The 16,808-nt window shown below is 38.0% G+C and overlaps 1 protein-coding gene across 7 annotated transcripts in view; it reads right to left on the bottom strand.

The window, feature by feature from the left end:
• The window catches only part of NOL4 (nucleolar protein 4), a 373,271-nt gene that overhangs the window by 261,419 nt on the left and 95,044 nt on the right, over nucleotides 1-16,808 (bottom strand). For all 7 annotated transcript variants that reach the window (XM_051851303.2, XM_002713494.5, XM_008261193.4 and 4 more), the window contains 2 exons: nucleotides 2,649-2,760; nucleotides 1,646-1,758 (listed from right to left, as the gene is read on the bottom strand). In XM_051851303.2, the coding sequence (XP_051707263.1) occupies nucleotides 1,646-1,758; nucleotides 2,649-2,760 (225 nt within the window). The remainder of the gene's footprint in view (nucleotides 1-1,645; nucleotides 1,759-2,648; nucleotides 2,761-16,808) is intronic.

Below are 16,808 nucleotides of genomic sequence, written 5' to 3'. Positions count from 1 at the left end.
ATAGTTAAAAAACATTAAACCAATTATTTTGTTCTGAAGAAATTTCAAAAAGGGAAGAATTTATTGGCTGAGGTTCTGTTCCTAATGTGGAGAATATGAGATTCCTATTACTTAATATATACCAATTAACTAGTATTAGCAAGTATTGTTATATCTTTTCTTTTTTAACTTTTATTTAATAAATATAAATTTCCAAAGTACAGCTTTTGGATTACAGTGGCTTTCCCCCCCCCATAACCCCCCTCCCACCTGCAACCCTCCCATCTCCTGCTCCCTCTCCCATTCCATTCACATCAAGATTCATTTTCAATTATCTTTATATACAGAGGATCAATTTAGTATATACTAAGTAAGATTTCAACAGTTTGCACCCACACAGAAACACAAAGGATAAAGTACTGTTTGATTACTAGTTATACCATTGATTCACATAGTACAACACATTAAGGACAGAGATCCTACATGGGGAGTAAGTGCACAGTGATTCCTGTTGTTGATTTAACAATTAACACTCTTGTTTATGGCGACAGTAATCACCCGAGGCTCTTGTCATGAGTTGCCAAGGCTATGGAAGCCTTTTGAGTTTGCCAACTCTGATCTTATTTAGACAAGGTCTTAGTCAAAGTGGAAGTTCTCTCCTCCCTTCAGAGAAAGTTACCTCCTTCTTTGATGGCCTGTTCTTTCTGCTGGAATCTCACTCACAGAGATCTTTCATTAGGTTTTTTTTTTTTTTTTTTTTGGCAGAGTGTCTTGGCTTTCCATGCCTAAAATACTCTCATGGGCTTTTTAGCCAGATCCGAATGCCTTAAGGGCTGATTCTGAGGCCAGAGTTCTGTTTAGGACATCTGCCATTCTGAGTCTGCTGTGTATCCTGCTTCCCATGTTGGATTGTTCCCTCCTTTTTAACTCTATCATTTAGTATTAGCAGACAATATAAGCAGGGTACACATATAACTCAGAGCCCTTATTTTGAGATTCTCAAACCAAAATAAGGAGCTAATTAGAATCCTATAGAATACTCAATAGATATATACATATTTAGTGTATAATACATGACAGCATATTATTATATTCTTATACACATCAAATAGAATAATTTGAAACATCAAAACACTTCCAACTAAGAAGAATCGCCACAAATTGTCTCTAGAAGATGCATAAAAGTAAATGAACACATAAAATGGTGATCCAATGAAAATAACTTCAAAATATATGCAAGATGTGAGGAAATAATTAGATATGAAAAATCTATCATATCAATTTTTCTAAATTCCAGACAAAGTAGCCTTAATACCTACATTTCCTTAAAGTTTCACTTATTAAGGAGGCTTTACTATGAACTTTTTCCTTGAAGCTTCCTAGGACTTTGCCAAGATTAGTGCAAAATCTCCTTACTATACTAAGGAGAATCAATCTTTCTCAGAAATGAACAAATTCCCACAATGCAAAAGTAGGTCTACTGAGACAGGGACTCTGACCCAGAACTAAAACTGTCTTCCCACTTTCCCCATCTGTGCAATCTTGGTGATAATTCTTTCATTAAAAAATAAATTGCTGCCTTCAAATACCATCATGCTTAACACAATAGTCATGGTTATCAAACTCCATTCTAGTCTGTGAACAAATGTATATGTTTTCATTTTACCTCATCTTGCTGTGAGTTTAGCAGCTGCAGCTTCATGTGCTTCATATAGGCCATAGTAATTGGCATGTTGTAGTCAATCATGCTGGTCACCAAAGTAGGAGGTTTTCCATTATCTGGAATAAAACATTTTTAATGGGTAATGAAAGTGATACCATATTCTACCTGTAATTTCAGAATGACTCAATTTATCCAAATGGAAACAAGATTCTAGAGATCAAGTCTTTAAAAGGCTGGCAGCAGTGTAGATGGATTTCAGGGGCAAAATAATAACTGCAAAGGTTCTACAAAGGTGTAGCAATACAATTAACAATATGGATAAATCAGTTATTTCCAACTACAGAAGAGTTTTTTGTAAATATCTTCAGTAATAACAAAATAAAGCTAATATGCAAAATAAGTACAATTATTTGCATTTTTCCATTGTTGTGTAAATTATATTCTATGTGTACTTTGTGAGTGCCAAAGGAAATTTTCTCCATTTTTAAACATTTTTTACCAGGTAATTCATTTTACAACATTTTGAAGTATAAAAAATGCATCTGTGAGGTTAATTTGAGAGAGGACATATTTATGAAAAAAATCTAGATAATATTTAATGAAAGCTAAAGTCATATCACAATTTTTATGTAAAAATTTCATTGAATAGATTTTAGCATTAGTCATGATTATTAAAAATTATGAATTGGCAGATTTAAAAGGACATACACAAATCAGTTTACTAAATCTATCTAAAATACCATGAAATAATACAATGAATGGAAATTAAAACACTATTATACAAAAAAAAGTTATTTGCCACAGTTGAAGCAGTATTTCTTCTAGGAATGGGCACTGAATTACTTTCTAAGTAAATATTCAAAATTCACTGCCTCCTACTTGAATAAATGAGATTATCTGACTTCTTGAACTGTTTCAGTCTATCACATTTTTATAAAAATGTGAGATATAAATTTCTATTATGAATAAAATTACTTTAAATCTCACTATTTGACACTGTGGCTACCTTTATGATCTGTTCCATCTGGGTTTAAATGCATTCTTTTCTGGCACTCTGAGCAGCTCATTAGAAACCGTGTCACCGCTTCTCTTGGTAGGAAGGCATAGCTCTCTGAAATCTGAAATGATTCACAAAATATAGGCATTATTATATAAGCTGACTGAGCATGATTTAACAGAAACAACCATTGTATTTCCAAATAAGACGCATTATTCCATAATGGCAGGAAGCACAATGGAAGCATGCACTGCATACCATGCATCATTTCAAGAAATATCTATCCAACTTGATTAGATGTCTCTTAATCATAACCAATAATGCCATGTGGAGAAAAAAATCAACCACATCTGGATGTGTATCTGTTTATATTTCTGCATTTCTTTTCAGAAAATAATCACAGTGTACAGAAAATCTAGTGAATTTTCCTCTTTATTAAAAATTGCCAACATTGTTTTAAAACACACTGCTAGCATGATCAAACTTATATCCAATTTCAAAATTTAGCCCTAAGTAGAAACAATTAACTTTAGATTTTCCATAAGGAGTTTTCCTTTATTATTATTTTATGAAAATTTCAAATAAGAATAAAAGACAATTCAAACAAACTCATGTATATATTTACTGCAGTTAATCATCCCTTCCACAGAAAATGACACATCTGGAAATGCACTTAGGCCATCTATTTATTTCATGTAGGTTTTTCATAATTTAACTTTCATAATAGCTTACATCAATGGTCACAGGTAGGATAGACTTCTCCTGCACCCTAGATAGAACTTAATTTTCAGAATCATGATCTAGAATCATGTTAGAAATCAGTACTCCATGAAAATGATTTTCTTAAAACTGACTTTCCTAACCCCAAGAAATTTCTCACATCAATGTAAATGATTCCTGAAGTGAAAGCGTTAAATTGTTAAGTATCTCTAAATAAACTCTGTCACTGACTGAGACAGTTGTATGAAGAAATCTGAAACAGGGTTACGGCTTCCCACCACAGCACTAATCTTGGGGCAAACTTGGGACAAGTGGAGCAATAAATGAGCTGTAAATTAGACGTAAATGCCAAAGATGACTTCTCAGATGCATGCACAGCTGTTATGAACACTGATTTAAGTTAGTAGAAAGGAAGAAAAGTATGCACCAAATGTATATTTGAGTGTAATTATGTGCTAATTCCCTTTGTGGTGATGGGATCAACTTTTGCTTATCCAGCATTAAGGAAACCCCACAAAGATCTAACGCAAGTAAACCTCATTTTTCTATGAATTCAGTTTTAAAATCTGTCTGCATCACATAGAGAGCACCACTGACTTTCACGGAAAATAAGCGGTAAGGACACCCAAGAGGAGGAGCAATGCTACCTTTAGAATTCGCTGTAGATGATGTACATGCAGGTAATTAGAATTCAGTGCTACTAGGATCAGAAATATGAAACTGTAAGGTTTAAATATAATTTGTAAATTAAGATGTGCATATTTTTTAAAAAGTACTACTTCGAATGAGGCTGGTATTATGGGGGAAAAAGCAATGATCAGAATGTATTTTGTTGAAATGTTAAATATTAGTTACTGAAAAAGTATATATAGATATACATGTAATTTAATTTCTCCTTTATTGTCTCACTCATCTCTTCTCTCCCTTTCAGTACAAACATACATCAGAGTACTTCAAAAGTTCACGAAAACAAGAATTAAAGCCTAAGTTTATTTTGAGGCAAAAAAAATCTTTGAATCCATAAACAATTTTTTTCTCAAATACATTTCCCATGATCTTTTTAAAGTCCCTTGAGATATGGATTTCTAAAATTTTTCTACCAAAATAAAGTTATCTTTTGATTCTATACTTTTAGAAACTTTAAAAAATTTATTTATTTAATTTATTAATTTGAAAGACAGACAAAGAGGTCTCCCCTTTGCCATTTCACTCCCAAAATGCCTATGATAGTGAGGACTGGCTCAGGCTGAAGCCAGGAGTCTGAAACTCAATCCAGGTTTCCAATTTGGGTGACAAGGAGCTACTAAAGCCAATCCTGCAGCTCCCCAAGGTGGGGAATTGGAGGAAGTTGGAGTCAGGAGTGCAGCCAGAACTCAAACTCAGGTACTCAGATATGGAATGCAAGCACTGCACACAGTATGTTAACTACTATACCAAGTACTCACTTCTCTACAAACTTTTTGAACTAACCTCAAATGCACACATGAATTTGATTCTTGTTTTCCTACTTTTACAGAGTGGATTAATACTTTTCATCTGACTTATTTACATGTTTTCTTGGAGATTAGTTTTTTTCTGAGTCTCTGAAATCTCTCTTACTATAGTTCAAAAGTTTAAAAAAGACTGTGGTGCATGCTCAGTCCTGATATTTTACACTTTAACACACATGGAGTTAGAGTCCATTGGAACTAATGCAGTTGTCCAGCATATTTGCTAACAAACATAATTTAAGGAGAATGTTGCATTGATTTTCATAAAGGATTTCTATTCAAACTTTTCTCTATTTATATGAGAGAACCCTCAAGAAAGATGAGTGATGGAGTTAGAGAGACACTCCATTTGTTCCCAAGGCCTCGATGCTCTGAGGAATCTACTCCTTTCCAAAAGTTATTGTATTACTTGTGCAGAAATCTCTTCTGGATCTATTTATCATGGCCTTGCTTCAATTCTATGACGCTTCTTAAGACTGCATGACTCAAATCAATTTTTCTTGGAATCATTACTAATCATATCACATTATTTTCATACTTAATATTCTTAAAAACAACTGCATGTGATGGTCACAAATACATTTGTGTGGGGCTGGTATTGTGGCTCAAAAGGTTTGAGTCCCAGCTGCTCCACTTACAATCCAGCTACCTGCTATTGTACCTGGGAAGGCAGCTGAAGATGGCCCAAGGCCTTGGACCCTTGCAGCCACATGAGGGACCAGGAGGAAGCTCCTGACTCTAGAACAGCCAGCTCCTGTCACTGAGACCATTTGGGGAGTGAACCAGAGGATGGAAGATCTCTCCCTGTGTCTCTCTCTCTGTAACTTTGCCTTTCAAATAAAATAAACAAATCTTTTTAAAAAAAACTCCCCACTTTATACCTTAGAAAAAGATGTTTAAGCAAGTATTTAAGCATATTATTCTCTCTTGTGTGGCTCTGACATTTGGCAAGTCTCTGTTATATAAGATAATAACAATATTTGGGGATACATTTTTGGTATTCAGAGCCCATTTTATGGGGAGACCTGTCAACCCACCACATTCCCCTCCAATCTTTTCTTCCCCATTTACTGATTCTTGGGCACAGAGAAGAAAAATCCTCTATGAAGGTTCATGTCTGAAATGATATTTAATTTTCAGGAACAATATTTATCCTGCCATGGAGATGAAGAGAGAAAACAATTTCTTTCTCTTTGTCCAGAATATTTTGTCCAGACCTGTTTGAAATTAAGAGTCCTGGGATTTTCACGAGTGATGTCACACTGATAATGGAATAGGAGGTTCTAGTGCTCAACCCATCACAGAAACATCAACTTGAACAACCATGTCTGCACCTTAATACCTTCACAAGAGCTAAAGAGATTATAGCACCCAGATAGAACAGACACAAGAAAAGGCTCAACCAAAAAGGAAGAAAGGACAGTTTCACATTGCCCATATCAAATTTCCCTCAAACCCACATAGCACAGCTTGGACAAAGATGAGAAACACCTTCCATAAGGCAGAAGGAAGATAAAGTGAGCACTCAGCTTCAATTTCACGCTGGATTCCAGTGACAGGCTCTCCCTTGCATCCCAGATTCCAGCTTTTTATATATAGTCAAAGCTATGTTCTTAAATAATTTATTGTTACTATAAGATTTTTGTCCATGGTAAAAAGAAAATAACCTATAGTAAATATACAAAATGTAAAGGACAAGAAATCAAAACATAGGACTCTATAAAGTCATCAAATGTGAAAGAAAGGCTATAAGACAGGAAGGAGGGAACCACAAAGCAGAAAACAATTAATAACATGATAATAGTAAGTTTTACTTGTCAATGAATGCTCTTCTAAAACCCTTAATTCAACTATATATTTGGCAACGTAACATTTTCAGTGAAAATACTATATTATAAACCCAGGATGACTAGAGTTTGTCAGGAACAGAGTACAATGAATTGCTATCACAAATTAAAACTAAAAATGACCTCTGCTATCCAAAAATCATATGTCTACATAAAAACAATTGGCCGGTGCCGCGGCTCAATGCGCTAATCATCTACCTGTGGCACAGGCACACAGGGTTCTAGTCCAGGTCACCCCTCTTCCAGTCCAGCTCTCTGCTATGGCCTGGGAGTGCAGTGGAGGATGGCCCAAGTGCTTGGGCCCTGCACCCGCATGGGAGACCAGGAGAAGCACCTGGCTCCTGGCTTCGGATCAGCGCGGTGCGCCGACTGCAGCAGCCATTGGGAGGTGAACCAACGGAAAAGGAAGACCTTTCTCTCAGTCTCTCTCTCACTGTCCACTCTGCCTGTCCAAAAAAAAAAAAAATTGAACTGCAATGTCTTTTGATGGAGTGAATAATGAAATCAGTTTCTCTAAAATAAAGACAGCACAATATTAGTAACTCAATGATAAATCCATCAACCTGAAGAAAAGTCAATGATCAAATTCTATAAAGGGCATTGGTCCTGATCTTCCATTTCTCTGTGTGTGTGTGTGTGTGTGTGTGTGTGTTTGAAGCAAACTGGGGTGGGTGTGTGGTACTGCAGATTAAGGCGTGGCTTGGGACATCCACATGCCATATATCAGTGCCACTTTCAGTCCCCGCTACTTTGCTTCTGATCTAGTTTCCTGCTAATGCATCCTAGGAGACAGCCAATAAGAACCCAGTACTTGAGTCCCTGCCACCATGCTAGAGGTCCAGATAGTGTTCCTGGCTGCTGGCTTCATTCCAGCCCAGCACTGGCTGTTGTGAGCATTTGGATAGTGAACTAGCAAATGGAAGATCCTCTCTCTCTCTCTCTCCCTCTCTGCTACTGCTGTTGCTCTACCTTTCGATCCTCTCTCTCTCTCTCTCTCTCTCTCTCTCTCTCTCTCTCTCTCTCTCTGCTACTGCTTTGCTCTACCTTTCAAGTAGATGAAAATAAGTATTTTTTTAAAAAAAGCAAACTATTGGGAATATATTTACGAAGATTTCACTAACAAACACTGTTGACAGAAGGGAGGATATGAACATTCCACCTTACCAATATTCTGCGCTTTCCAAGAAATAGGCAGCACTACCTTTAAAAACCCTATGACTATACACCAGTTATGAGTTTCCAAGGCTATGGAAGCCCCTTGAGTTCTCCGACTCTTACTGGTGCATAGGGAGATTACTGATGCCATAAACAGGAGTGTCAATTTGTAAAGTCAACAACAGGAGTCACTGTGCACTTACTCCTCATGTAGGATCTCTGTCCTTAACGTGCTGTACACTGAGGCTTAATGCTATAACGAGTACTCAAACAGTATATTTCACTTTGTGTTTCTATGGGGTGCAAACGATTGAAATCTTTACTTAATGTACACTAAACTGATCTTCTGTTAAAAAAAAAAAAAAAAGAAATTGTCAATTCCCAACTTGACTCTCACTGGGATTAAACATGACAATAGGTCTGATCTGATTTCATCATCATTTAAAAAAAATCATCTATTATTTTTCACTTTATGTTTCTGTGTGGGAGCAAACTGTTGAAATACTTAAGGTATACTAAGCTGATCTTCTGTATATTAAGATAATCGAAAATGAATCTTGATGTGAATGGAAGGGGAGAGGGAGTGGGAAAGGGGAGGGTTGTGGGTGGGAGGGACGGTATGGGGGGGGAAGCCATTGTAACACATGAGTCGTACTTTGGAAATTTATATTCATTAAATAAAAGATAAAAAAAAAAAATGTTTCATGCCGGCGCTGCGGCTCACTTGGCTAATCCTCCGCCTGTGGCACCGGCACCCAAGGGTTCTAGTCCCGGTTGGGGCACCAGATTCTGTCCCGGTTGCTCCTATTCCAGTTCAGCTCTCTGCTTTGGCCCGGGAAGGCAGTGGAGGATGGCCCAAGTGCTTGGGCCCTGTACCCGCATGGGAGACCAGGAGGAAGCACCTGGCTCCTGACTTCAGATCAGCGCAGCGCGCTGGCCACAGCATGCCAGCCATAGCGGTCATTAGGGGGGTGAACCAACAGAAGGTTCTTTCGCTCTGTCTCTCTCTCACTGTCTAACTCTGCCTGTCAAAAAAATAAATAAATAAAAAGATTTTTAAAAAGAAAAAAAAAAACCTATGACTATAAAGCCAAGTGATGGCAATTCCCAAGTGCCACTCAATTTCCCCCAACACAGTGCAGTTAAGATCAAATACTGGTTACCCAAGAGAGCTGGAATTGAAACAATCAACCACAGGACAACTCACCTGCAAAACACATCTTGTAAATTTGATAACATAATTCCAAAAGTTTTCTTACATTTACTTTGTAACATCAGAAATTTATCCTCAAAAACAAATTAGCAAATTTTTTGATCCCACTTGGATCAAAATACCTAACAGGACATAATGTTAGAAAGACTGAACTTCATAAAACAAACAAATAAAACTAAAGTGATCAAAACAATTCAGTAACAATTAGTCGCTTTGTTATTTTTTCCAGACTGTGTGTCTCAAAATTGCATGATATATATTTATCTCCTTAACTCAAGCCATAAAGTAGTGCAAGTTCAGAGAAACACTTAGAGAAAAAATTAAAAGCAAAAAGTTTGTCCTATCCCGTCCTTCCCCAGGACCAACATCCTTCCTCTGTGAGTGCAACTGTGCCTCATTTCTGAGTGCTTTCAACAGCAGGCTTCTAACTACATTCAGTGTGATAAGAAACTCGGAATTCTCTGATTCCTGAAATGAGAGAATAGACAATTTTAGAAGTCAAGATTCCTCTGAACTACATGCCAATAATTATTTGCTTTGGCTGTTATAACAGAAGAAAATGCTTCCTAAATAACCTATGTGTAGTGAAGTGTCCCATTGAGGGCATAATAATTGGATTGTGCCACCTAAGAAATTTACATGGATTTTATAATTTATTTTTTTAATTTATTCCTCATGATAATCCTATGAATAGACTTTAATCACTATTCTGTTTAACAGATGAGAAAACCAAGGTTCAGAGAGGTTTTGGATCTTGTCAATCAAGTACAAGAGGCAGGATTCACCTGTGCTAATGTGTTTTCCAAGCTATTCCTTTAACTACTATGTTTTTCAGCCACTTCTGGTGATCAGTATTTTAAAAAGATAAAGACAGACTTTTATCCATAAAGAGCTGGGATGTTAACTTCACAGCATGGGTCAATTATTCTAAAATGTTTATAATGCTCCCTGTTGTGAGGTTCTTTATAAGTATAAAATGCTCTCACTAGTTTGAGGTGACCCTTCTGATACAAAGGGTGCCAAGCACTCTGTACCTTGTCTCAGGTTACAAAGTTCCACAAGAAACACTGTCAGACCATACAGTGACAATACAGAGCTCCACCTGGAAGAAATTAACAGGCCATCTGTTTTGTTCTGGCAGACTGATGAATAAAATGTTGACTTTGTGCCAATGCTGTAGTATTAACCAGCCAGGAACTAAATGCACAGGACTTCTGTTTTAATGGATTGTATGGGAGGAATGGAAACAACTGCTTGTTTCTAAAGGAATAAGGCTTCAGACTGCTGAAAGGAATTCACCAGCACAAAAGCCAATTTTGGCTTAAGATTCAAAATGAATGCAAAAACTAAAATCAAGACACTCCCATGAAACTGGTGAATCTTGAGCTTAATAATCACTTTAGGCCAGCGCCGCGGCTCAATAGGCTAATCCTCTGCCTGCGGTGCCGGCAGGACAGGTTCTAGTCCCGGTTGGGGCGCCAGATTCTGTCCCAGTTGCTCCTCTTCCAGGCCAGCTCTCTGCTATGGCCTGGGAGTGCAGTGGAGGATGGCCCATGTCCTTGGGCCCTGCACCTGCACGGGAGACCAGGAGAGGGACCTGGTTCCTGGCTTTGGATCAGCACGCTGGCGGCGGCAGCCATTGTAGGGTGAACCAACAGCAAAGGAAGACCTTTCTCTCTGTCTCTGTCTCTCACTTTCCACTCTGCCTGTCAAAAAAAAATCACCTTATAAAACAAAAAAAAGTTAATCAAAATATTCATCAACCCAGATAATACCATTGTTTTAGATTTATGTATTTACTTGAAAGGCAGAGTTACAAAAAAAAAGGGGGGGGGGGTTGGGGGGAGAGACAGAGAGAGCAAGAGATCTTCCTTTTGTTGATTCACTCCCCAAATGGTCACAATTACCAGTGCCCCGAGTCAGGAGCTTCACCAGGGTCTGCCATGTGGGTGCAGGAGCCCAGGTATGTGGACTATCCTCCAGGGCTTTCCAATAGAGAGTTGGATCAGAAGTGGAGCAGTCAGGGCACAAACAGGTGCCAATGTACAATGAAGGTAGTAGCTTAACCTGCTGTGCCACAACACTGGCCCTCAAATCATACCATTTTAACTTAAACTCACTACTGTCAAAACAGGATTAATATGACTACACATCAGTAATTTGAAAAAAAAAAAAAAACAACTTGATGCTTTAGTATGTTGCATCCTTTTCGGATACTAAGGGTGAGATACCTTTTCAGATACTAGGGTGAGAAAACTGGTACAATCACCTTCTCTACCTTTTGTTTTTAGAGGATAGTGATAATAACTTCATTTTATTGGAATAAAAATATGGAAACTAAAGCTTTTGCAAAATATTACACAGAACACTCATGAAAGAATTTGCCTTTTAGGCCAAACTTCTAACATTTTGTCTTCTGAACACCCTTGGGATTATGGATAAAGAATGTATTAGAAATAACCCAGTGAAATTTGTTTATCTCATTATATTTGAGAAAAGTTTGATCACAAACCATCCTCTGCATATGTAACTGGATAACGCAGCTATAGAAAAATTATTTCACACAATGAATAAATTTAAAATAGCATTGAACAGAGCCACTGAATGTTATTAAACATCCCATTTGTCCTGATTCATGAAGACATAGCACACCATAGTCCAGAGAAACACTTCTCTGCAGAAGAAAAACCTAGGCTCTGGGCAACATCTCCAGTTTGCAAGGGTCTTTCTGTCTTTATCTGTTTTATTTTTTATGATTTCTACACACATTTCCAGGAAGAGACTTAGAACTTCAAAAAAATAAAACAGCTTTCAAACACTGTCACATCTGGCCCAGAGTGGAATTTAATATAATAACTGGCACATAGCCATGGCTTTGGTATTTTTCTAGCTGGGTTACTGTTTGCTGTTAAATTTATATAAGTTAACATTTTAATAATTTTGTGCATGAGGAACTATGAGCACTGCACATCCCTGTACTTCTACAGAGGAAATAATTAATTTGTAGGGTTGAGTAAGTAAGCAATCTTGCTAAAATACATCTTTCAACTAAACATTTATTTAACAAGTATCTTTTGAAGGCTTTCTCTGATCACTGTTAGATTTGGCTCTATAGAAGTAATTATCTGGATATATCAAATGATTGGAATCACCTAATAGTATTCCTTTGACTATTTTTAAAGTAATTCTAGCATAGAACTTGGGGATGGCACTGTGGTATAAGCAAGCTAAGCTTGCGCCTGTGGCACCAGCATCCCACATGGCTGCCGGTTCAAGTCCCGGCTGCTCCTCTTCCAATCCAGCTCTCTGCTGTGGCCTGGGAAAGCAGTAGAGGACAGCCCAAGTGCTTGGGACCCTGCACCCACATGGGAGACCCAGAAGAAACTCATGACTCCTGGGTTTGCATCAGCCCAGCTCTGGCCATTGCAGCCATTCAGGGAGTGAGCCAGCGGATGGAAGATCTTTCTGTTTCTGCCTCCCTCCCTCTCTCTGTCTATAACTCTACCTCTCAAATAAATATTTTTTTTTAAATCCTCTAAAAATAAATAAATAAGAAGCATAGAACTCTGGTGAAAAAGGCATTCACAGAAGAACCGGTCAAAAAGCCAAATATATTGGCCTGACAATCACATTTGTATTCACTATGGCCTTCGACATTTTTTGCTTCAGAACCCTACCATTCTTTTAGAATTTGTGCTGTATCTACATTATCTCTAAGCACCTGTTAAATACTGAGAGGCCAGCACTGTGGTGTAGTGCATAAAGCAGCCACCTGCAGTGCTGGCATTCCACATGGGCACCAGTTTAAGTCCTGGCTACTCCACTTCCAATCCAGCTTCCTGCTAATGCACCTGGGAAAGCAGCTGAAGATGGCCCAAGTCCCAGGGCCCCTGCACCCACGTGGCAGACCCTAATGAAGCTCCTGGCTCCTGGATCTGGCCTGGTCCAGCCCTGGTCATTGTAGTGATTGGGGAGTGAATCAGCGGAAGATTCTCTCTCTCTCTCTCTCCTTTTCTCTCTAACTTTACTTTTCAAACAAATAAATAAATCCTAAAAAAATAAAACCAACTGAATTCCTATGTCTGCAGTACCAAAATCAGGATGCTGCTTGAGAAGCCCACCAACCTCAAATTCACGACTGCCCATTCCCTTCTCCACCACCCCCACCCCCTGCCCAGTGGAGGATTTCCATCAATCCTGCAGTATCGCTGGCATGGCTACTATTATGACTGGTACTATTGTCATTATTCCAATGTGCTATTCTCAGTTCATGTCATTGTTCACTTTTTCTTTCCCTTCTTTCTCCTCTGATACTTTTCTATATTTAATCCCCACACTCAGAGACAGGCCATTGGGTCCTTGTCCTAAATTTCACCAAAGGGGCTGTCTTCTTGTCCATTGAGAAAGTAGGCCATTCACCCCACCTATGCCCCAACTTGATCTTCTAGGGCTGGATTCTGAGGACTGAAGGAGCCTGGACTCCTGCCACTGGACTATGGCCACCACTCCGTGGGAATCAGAATAACTGTGATGGTAGCAGTTAGGCCAATTTCATTTCTTATAGACACAGAGGCAACCTTCTCAGTCCTTACTAAGTATTGGGGGCCCACCTCTGCTGCCTCAACTTCCATACTCAGGATAGAGAGAAGACCTTAGAGACCCCTACAGACTCCCAACCTGCTCTGAACAATTAATACAATGCCCTTTTCCCACTCTTTTCTTGTGATACCTCACTGTTCTACTCATCTCCTGGGAAGAGACATACTCTATTAGTATGGTGCTAAGGTGGCTTGCAACCTCCAGCCATTGGCCCTGTCCTCCAACTAGTCTTCTCCCCTCCTCCTCCTGTCCCAATTTTACTATAAGAATAGCAAAGGAATGGTGATTCCACCCTTCTGAGCTCACAGTTTACTGTAAGCAAGTCACTTATTCCATCCTTCTGGTGGTTCTTTGTTTTATCTTGAGGAATCCAGACAGGATAATCAAGTCTTCTGATGAGTTTTCAGCCTGGTAGGGTGTTGGCTGAAAACTGCATTCTGTTCTTCCTTCCTCAGAGATTAATTTGGTGGTGAGACTGGGCATAGCCCAGAGGGAGGCTATGGGCTCCAGGATTCGTGCCTCAATGAGTTTTTACTTTACCCCAGATCCCAACAAGACCTCCATCTCTCTCTGTTCCTCTAAATGCTTTCTGTATCTCATCAGTCTCCTCAGTTCCTACAAACTTGATTTCCTGGTCACATTATGGGGTATTTCCTAGATATTTCATTTGCTAGCTCTGAGTTAATAATCAAAACTGCCTCTCTCTTCCTAAACCTTCCTCTTCCATTCTGCCACTCTCTCTTTAATCCTAGCCACCTTGGCATCTCTCCTACCCTGCACAAAGAGGGCCATAGAGCCCTGAGAGAAATTTCAGAAATTCTACACACATAAAGTCCTCTACCCAGCAAGGTTCACATTACCCTGAGAGATATTTCTCCCAACCTATGTGAAATAATGATCAAGACTACTGGCCCTTCAAGCCAACATTCTGCCTGAGTTAATATTTTCAGACATATCTCCTTTTCCATAATTGCCCCTTATTTTATCACCTACCAGATTCTCCTCTTTAAAAATCTCTCTCCAACTAAAGGGGTGCCCATCTGCTCTGATGAATACCTTCTCCCATCAATCTAACATAATGGTGAATGATAACTTGCCAAACTTGTTTTACAACTTGGTTTAACAGGTTTCTGATAGCAATAAGGATCTCTGATTTAATGTCATTGATTTATAGTTAAAAGGAGTAGAATTCCATATAAATACAATTTTTATCTCAATATAAATGGAGGTATAATATCAGTGTCTTCAGCCATTTAAGTGTAATTGTTAAATGTAAACTGGGTAAAGCAAATGAAATAAATATGTCTAAATGTAAACTCTGGTTCACTTAGAACCTTATATTCTATGGAAAAGCTATTTGGGTTTGCTAACATGTTTTCATAAATCATCCATATGAAAAATAGTTCAACACTGCTTGAAAGTAACTAAGACTGAAATTTGATGTTATCTTATTTAGAAAATGTCTTAATTTGGAGATTTTAAAAAGGTTATTTCAAAATGTAAATTAAGGAAATCAGCAGATGGAAAAGGTCACAAGTATAGAAATGTGTTCTTGGTAAGGAATGTTAAAAAGGAAAGAGTTTTCTTTTTGAATAAAGAAAGGACATGGTTTGTAAGATGACTAGTTTATTCTAGACTAGAGTAAAAAAGATAGAAAGCTTTAAGTAAGTTGAAGAATGTGTGTGGAAGTCACAGAAAGTTATAAAAGAAAGAAATTTCTGGATACAAAAGCTATTAATCTATTTTTCTTTGACATAGAATCGATCCTTCATTAAATCAATAAGGTTGGGGCTGGTGTTGTGGTGCAGCGGGTTAAAGCCACAGCCTCAGTGCCAGCATCCCATATGGGCAACAATTCAAATCCCAGCTGCTCCACTTCCAATGCAGCTTCCTGCTAATGTGCCTGGGAAAGCAGCAGAGGATGGCCCAGGTGCTTGTGCCCTGCACCCATGTGGGAGACCCAGAAGTAGCTCCTGGCTCCTGGCTCCTGGCTTTGGATCCACTCAGTTTCAGCTGTTGCAGCCATTTGGGGAGTGAACCAGTGGATGGAAACCTCTCTCTCTGTCTCTACGTCTCTCTGTAACTCTGCCTTTCAAATAAATAAATAAATATTTAAAAAGAAAGCAATGAGGTTTTTGTGATACATATATATTAGTAAATAGTTTTTGTTTAACTGGTGACTTTGCTAGTTTTCTAGATAGCTCCATTAAGCTCTCTTCTCTTCTCTACTTCTGACTCTGGTAAAATTGTTCCAAGTTATGGGATATGATTCCATTCACTAGCTCTTAAAGTTTTATTTCTGAATTTGGGGATGACCAAAGAGACAGATTTTATATTCTGTTAAAGTAATCTACTGTGCTCTCTTAATGTCTCTGTTAAGTTTGATTGTTTAAAAGCAGCTAAATTTTTATGGATTGCTTAAATATATATGCATTCTGAAGCATTTGAGTAAGTATTTTGTATCAGTGATTAAATCTGGTCTTTATTATGTCATGATGCTAAGGGATTCTGTTTTCTACCAGCTATTTTAAACCTTCTTGGCATCCTTGACAGGCATTCAAAAAATCGAAGTTCCAAATTCTCTGGACTATGATATTTCCAGTTGGGCCCCTGGAAATATCAAAAGATACATGTCTCTCATCTTGTAGAGATGCCAACTAATCGGGTATTTGGATTATATTATAGGTACTGTCAAAATGTGAAGTGGTGCTAAATTTTAATTTATGATAATATAAAATGACACTGATTCAAATGTCCAAAGTTAAAAAGTCTAATGATCTTTTGTTACCAGATATGATGGTTATCATAATGAAAAAGGCCCAGAAGTCTAAAAGGGATGTTTTATAAAATCCTACAGGTGCTTTCAAAAATATTTTGTGGAGTAAGCAAGTGCCTCTTCTTGTTTGTTAATGAATTTACAACTGTAAACATGGTTAAAGTATTTATAATCTTTTGTCATCCACAGTTTTGTACATCAGATTTACTGCTCATGAAAATTAAAACATTGTTGGTTCTGTGTTTAAATGCATCCTCTTAGGTTCCAAAGGACATTCTGAAAGACAATATCCAACATACTGAGTTACCAACACAACAGTACAACCCAATGAGTTTATGCCACATAGCCGTCCCTGTGTCACCAATATAA

The sequence above is a fragment of the Oryctolagus cuniculus genome, chromosome 10 (assembly GCF_964237555.1).
Source record: "Oryctolagus cuniculus chromosome 10, mOryCun1.1, whole genome shotgun sequence".
NCBI lineage: Eukaryota > Metazoa > Chordata > Mammalia > Lagomorpha > Leporidae > Oryctolagus > Oryctolagus cuniculus.
This window is presented reverse-complemented; position numbering and strand designations above follow the sequence as displayed.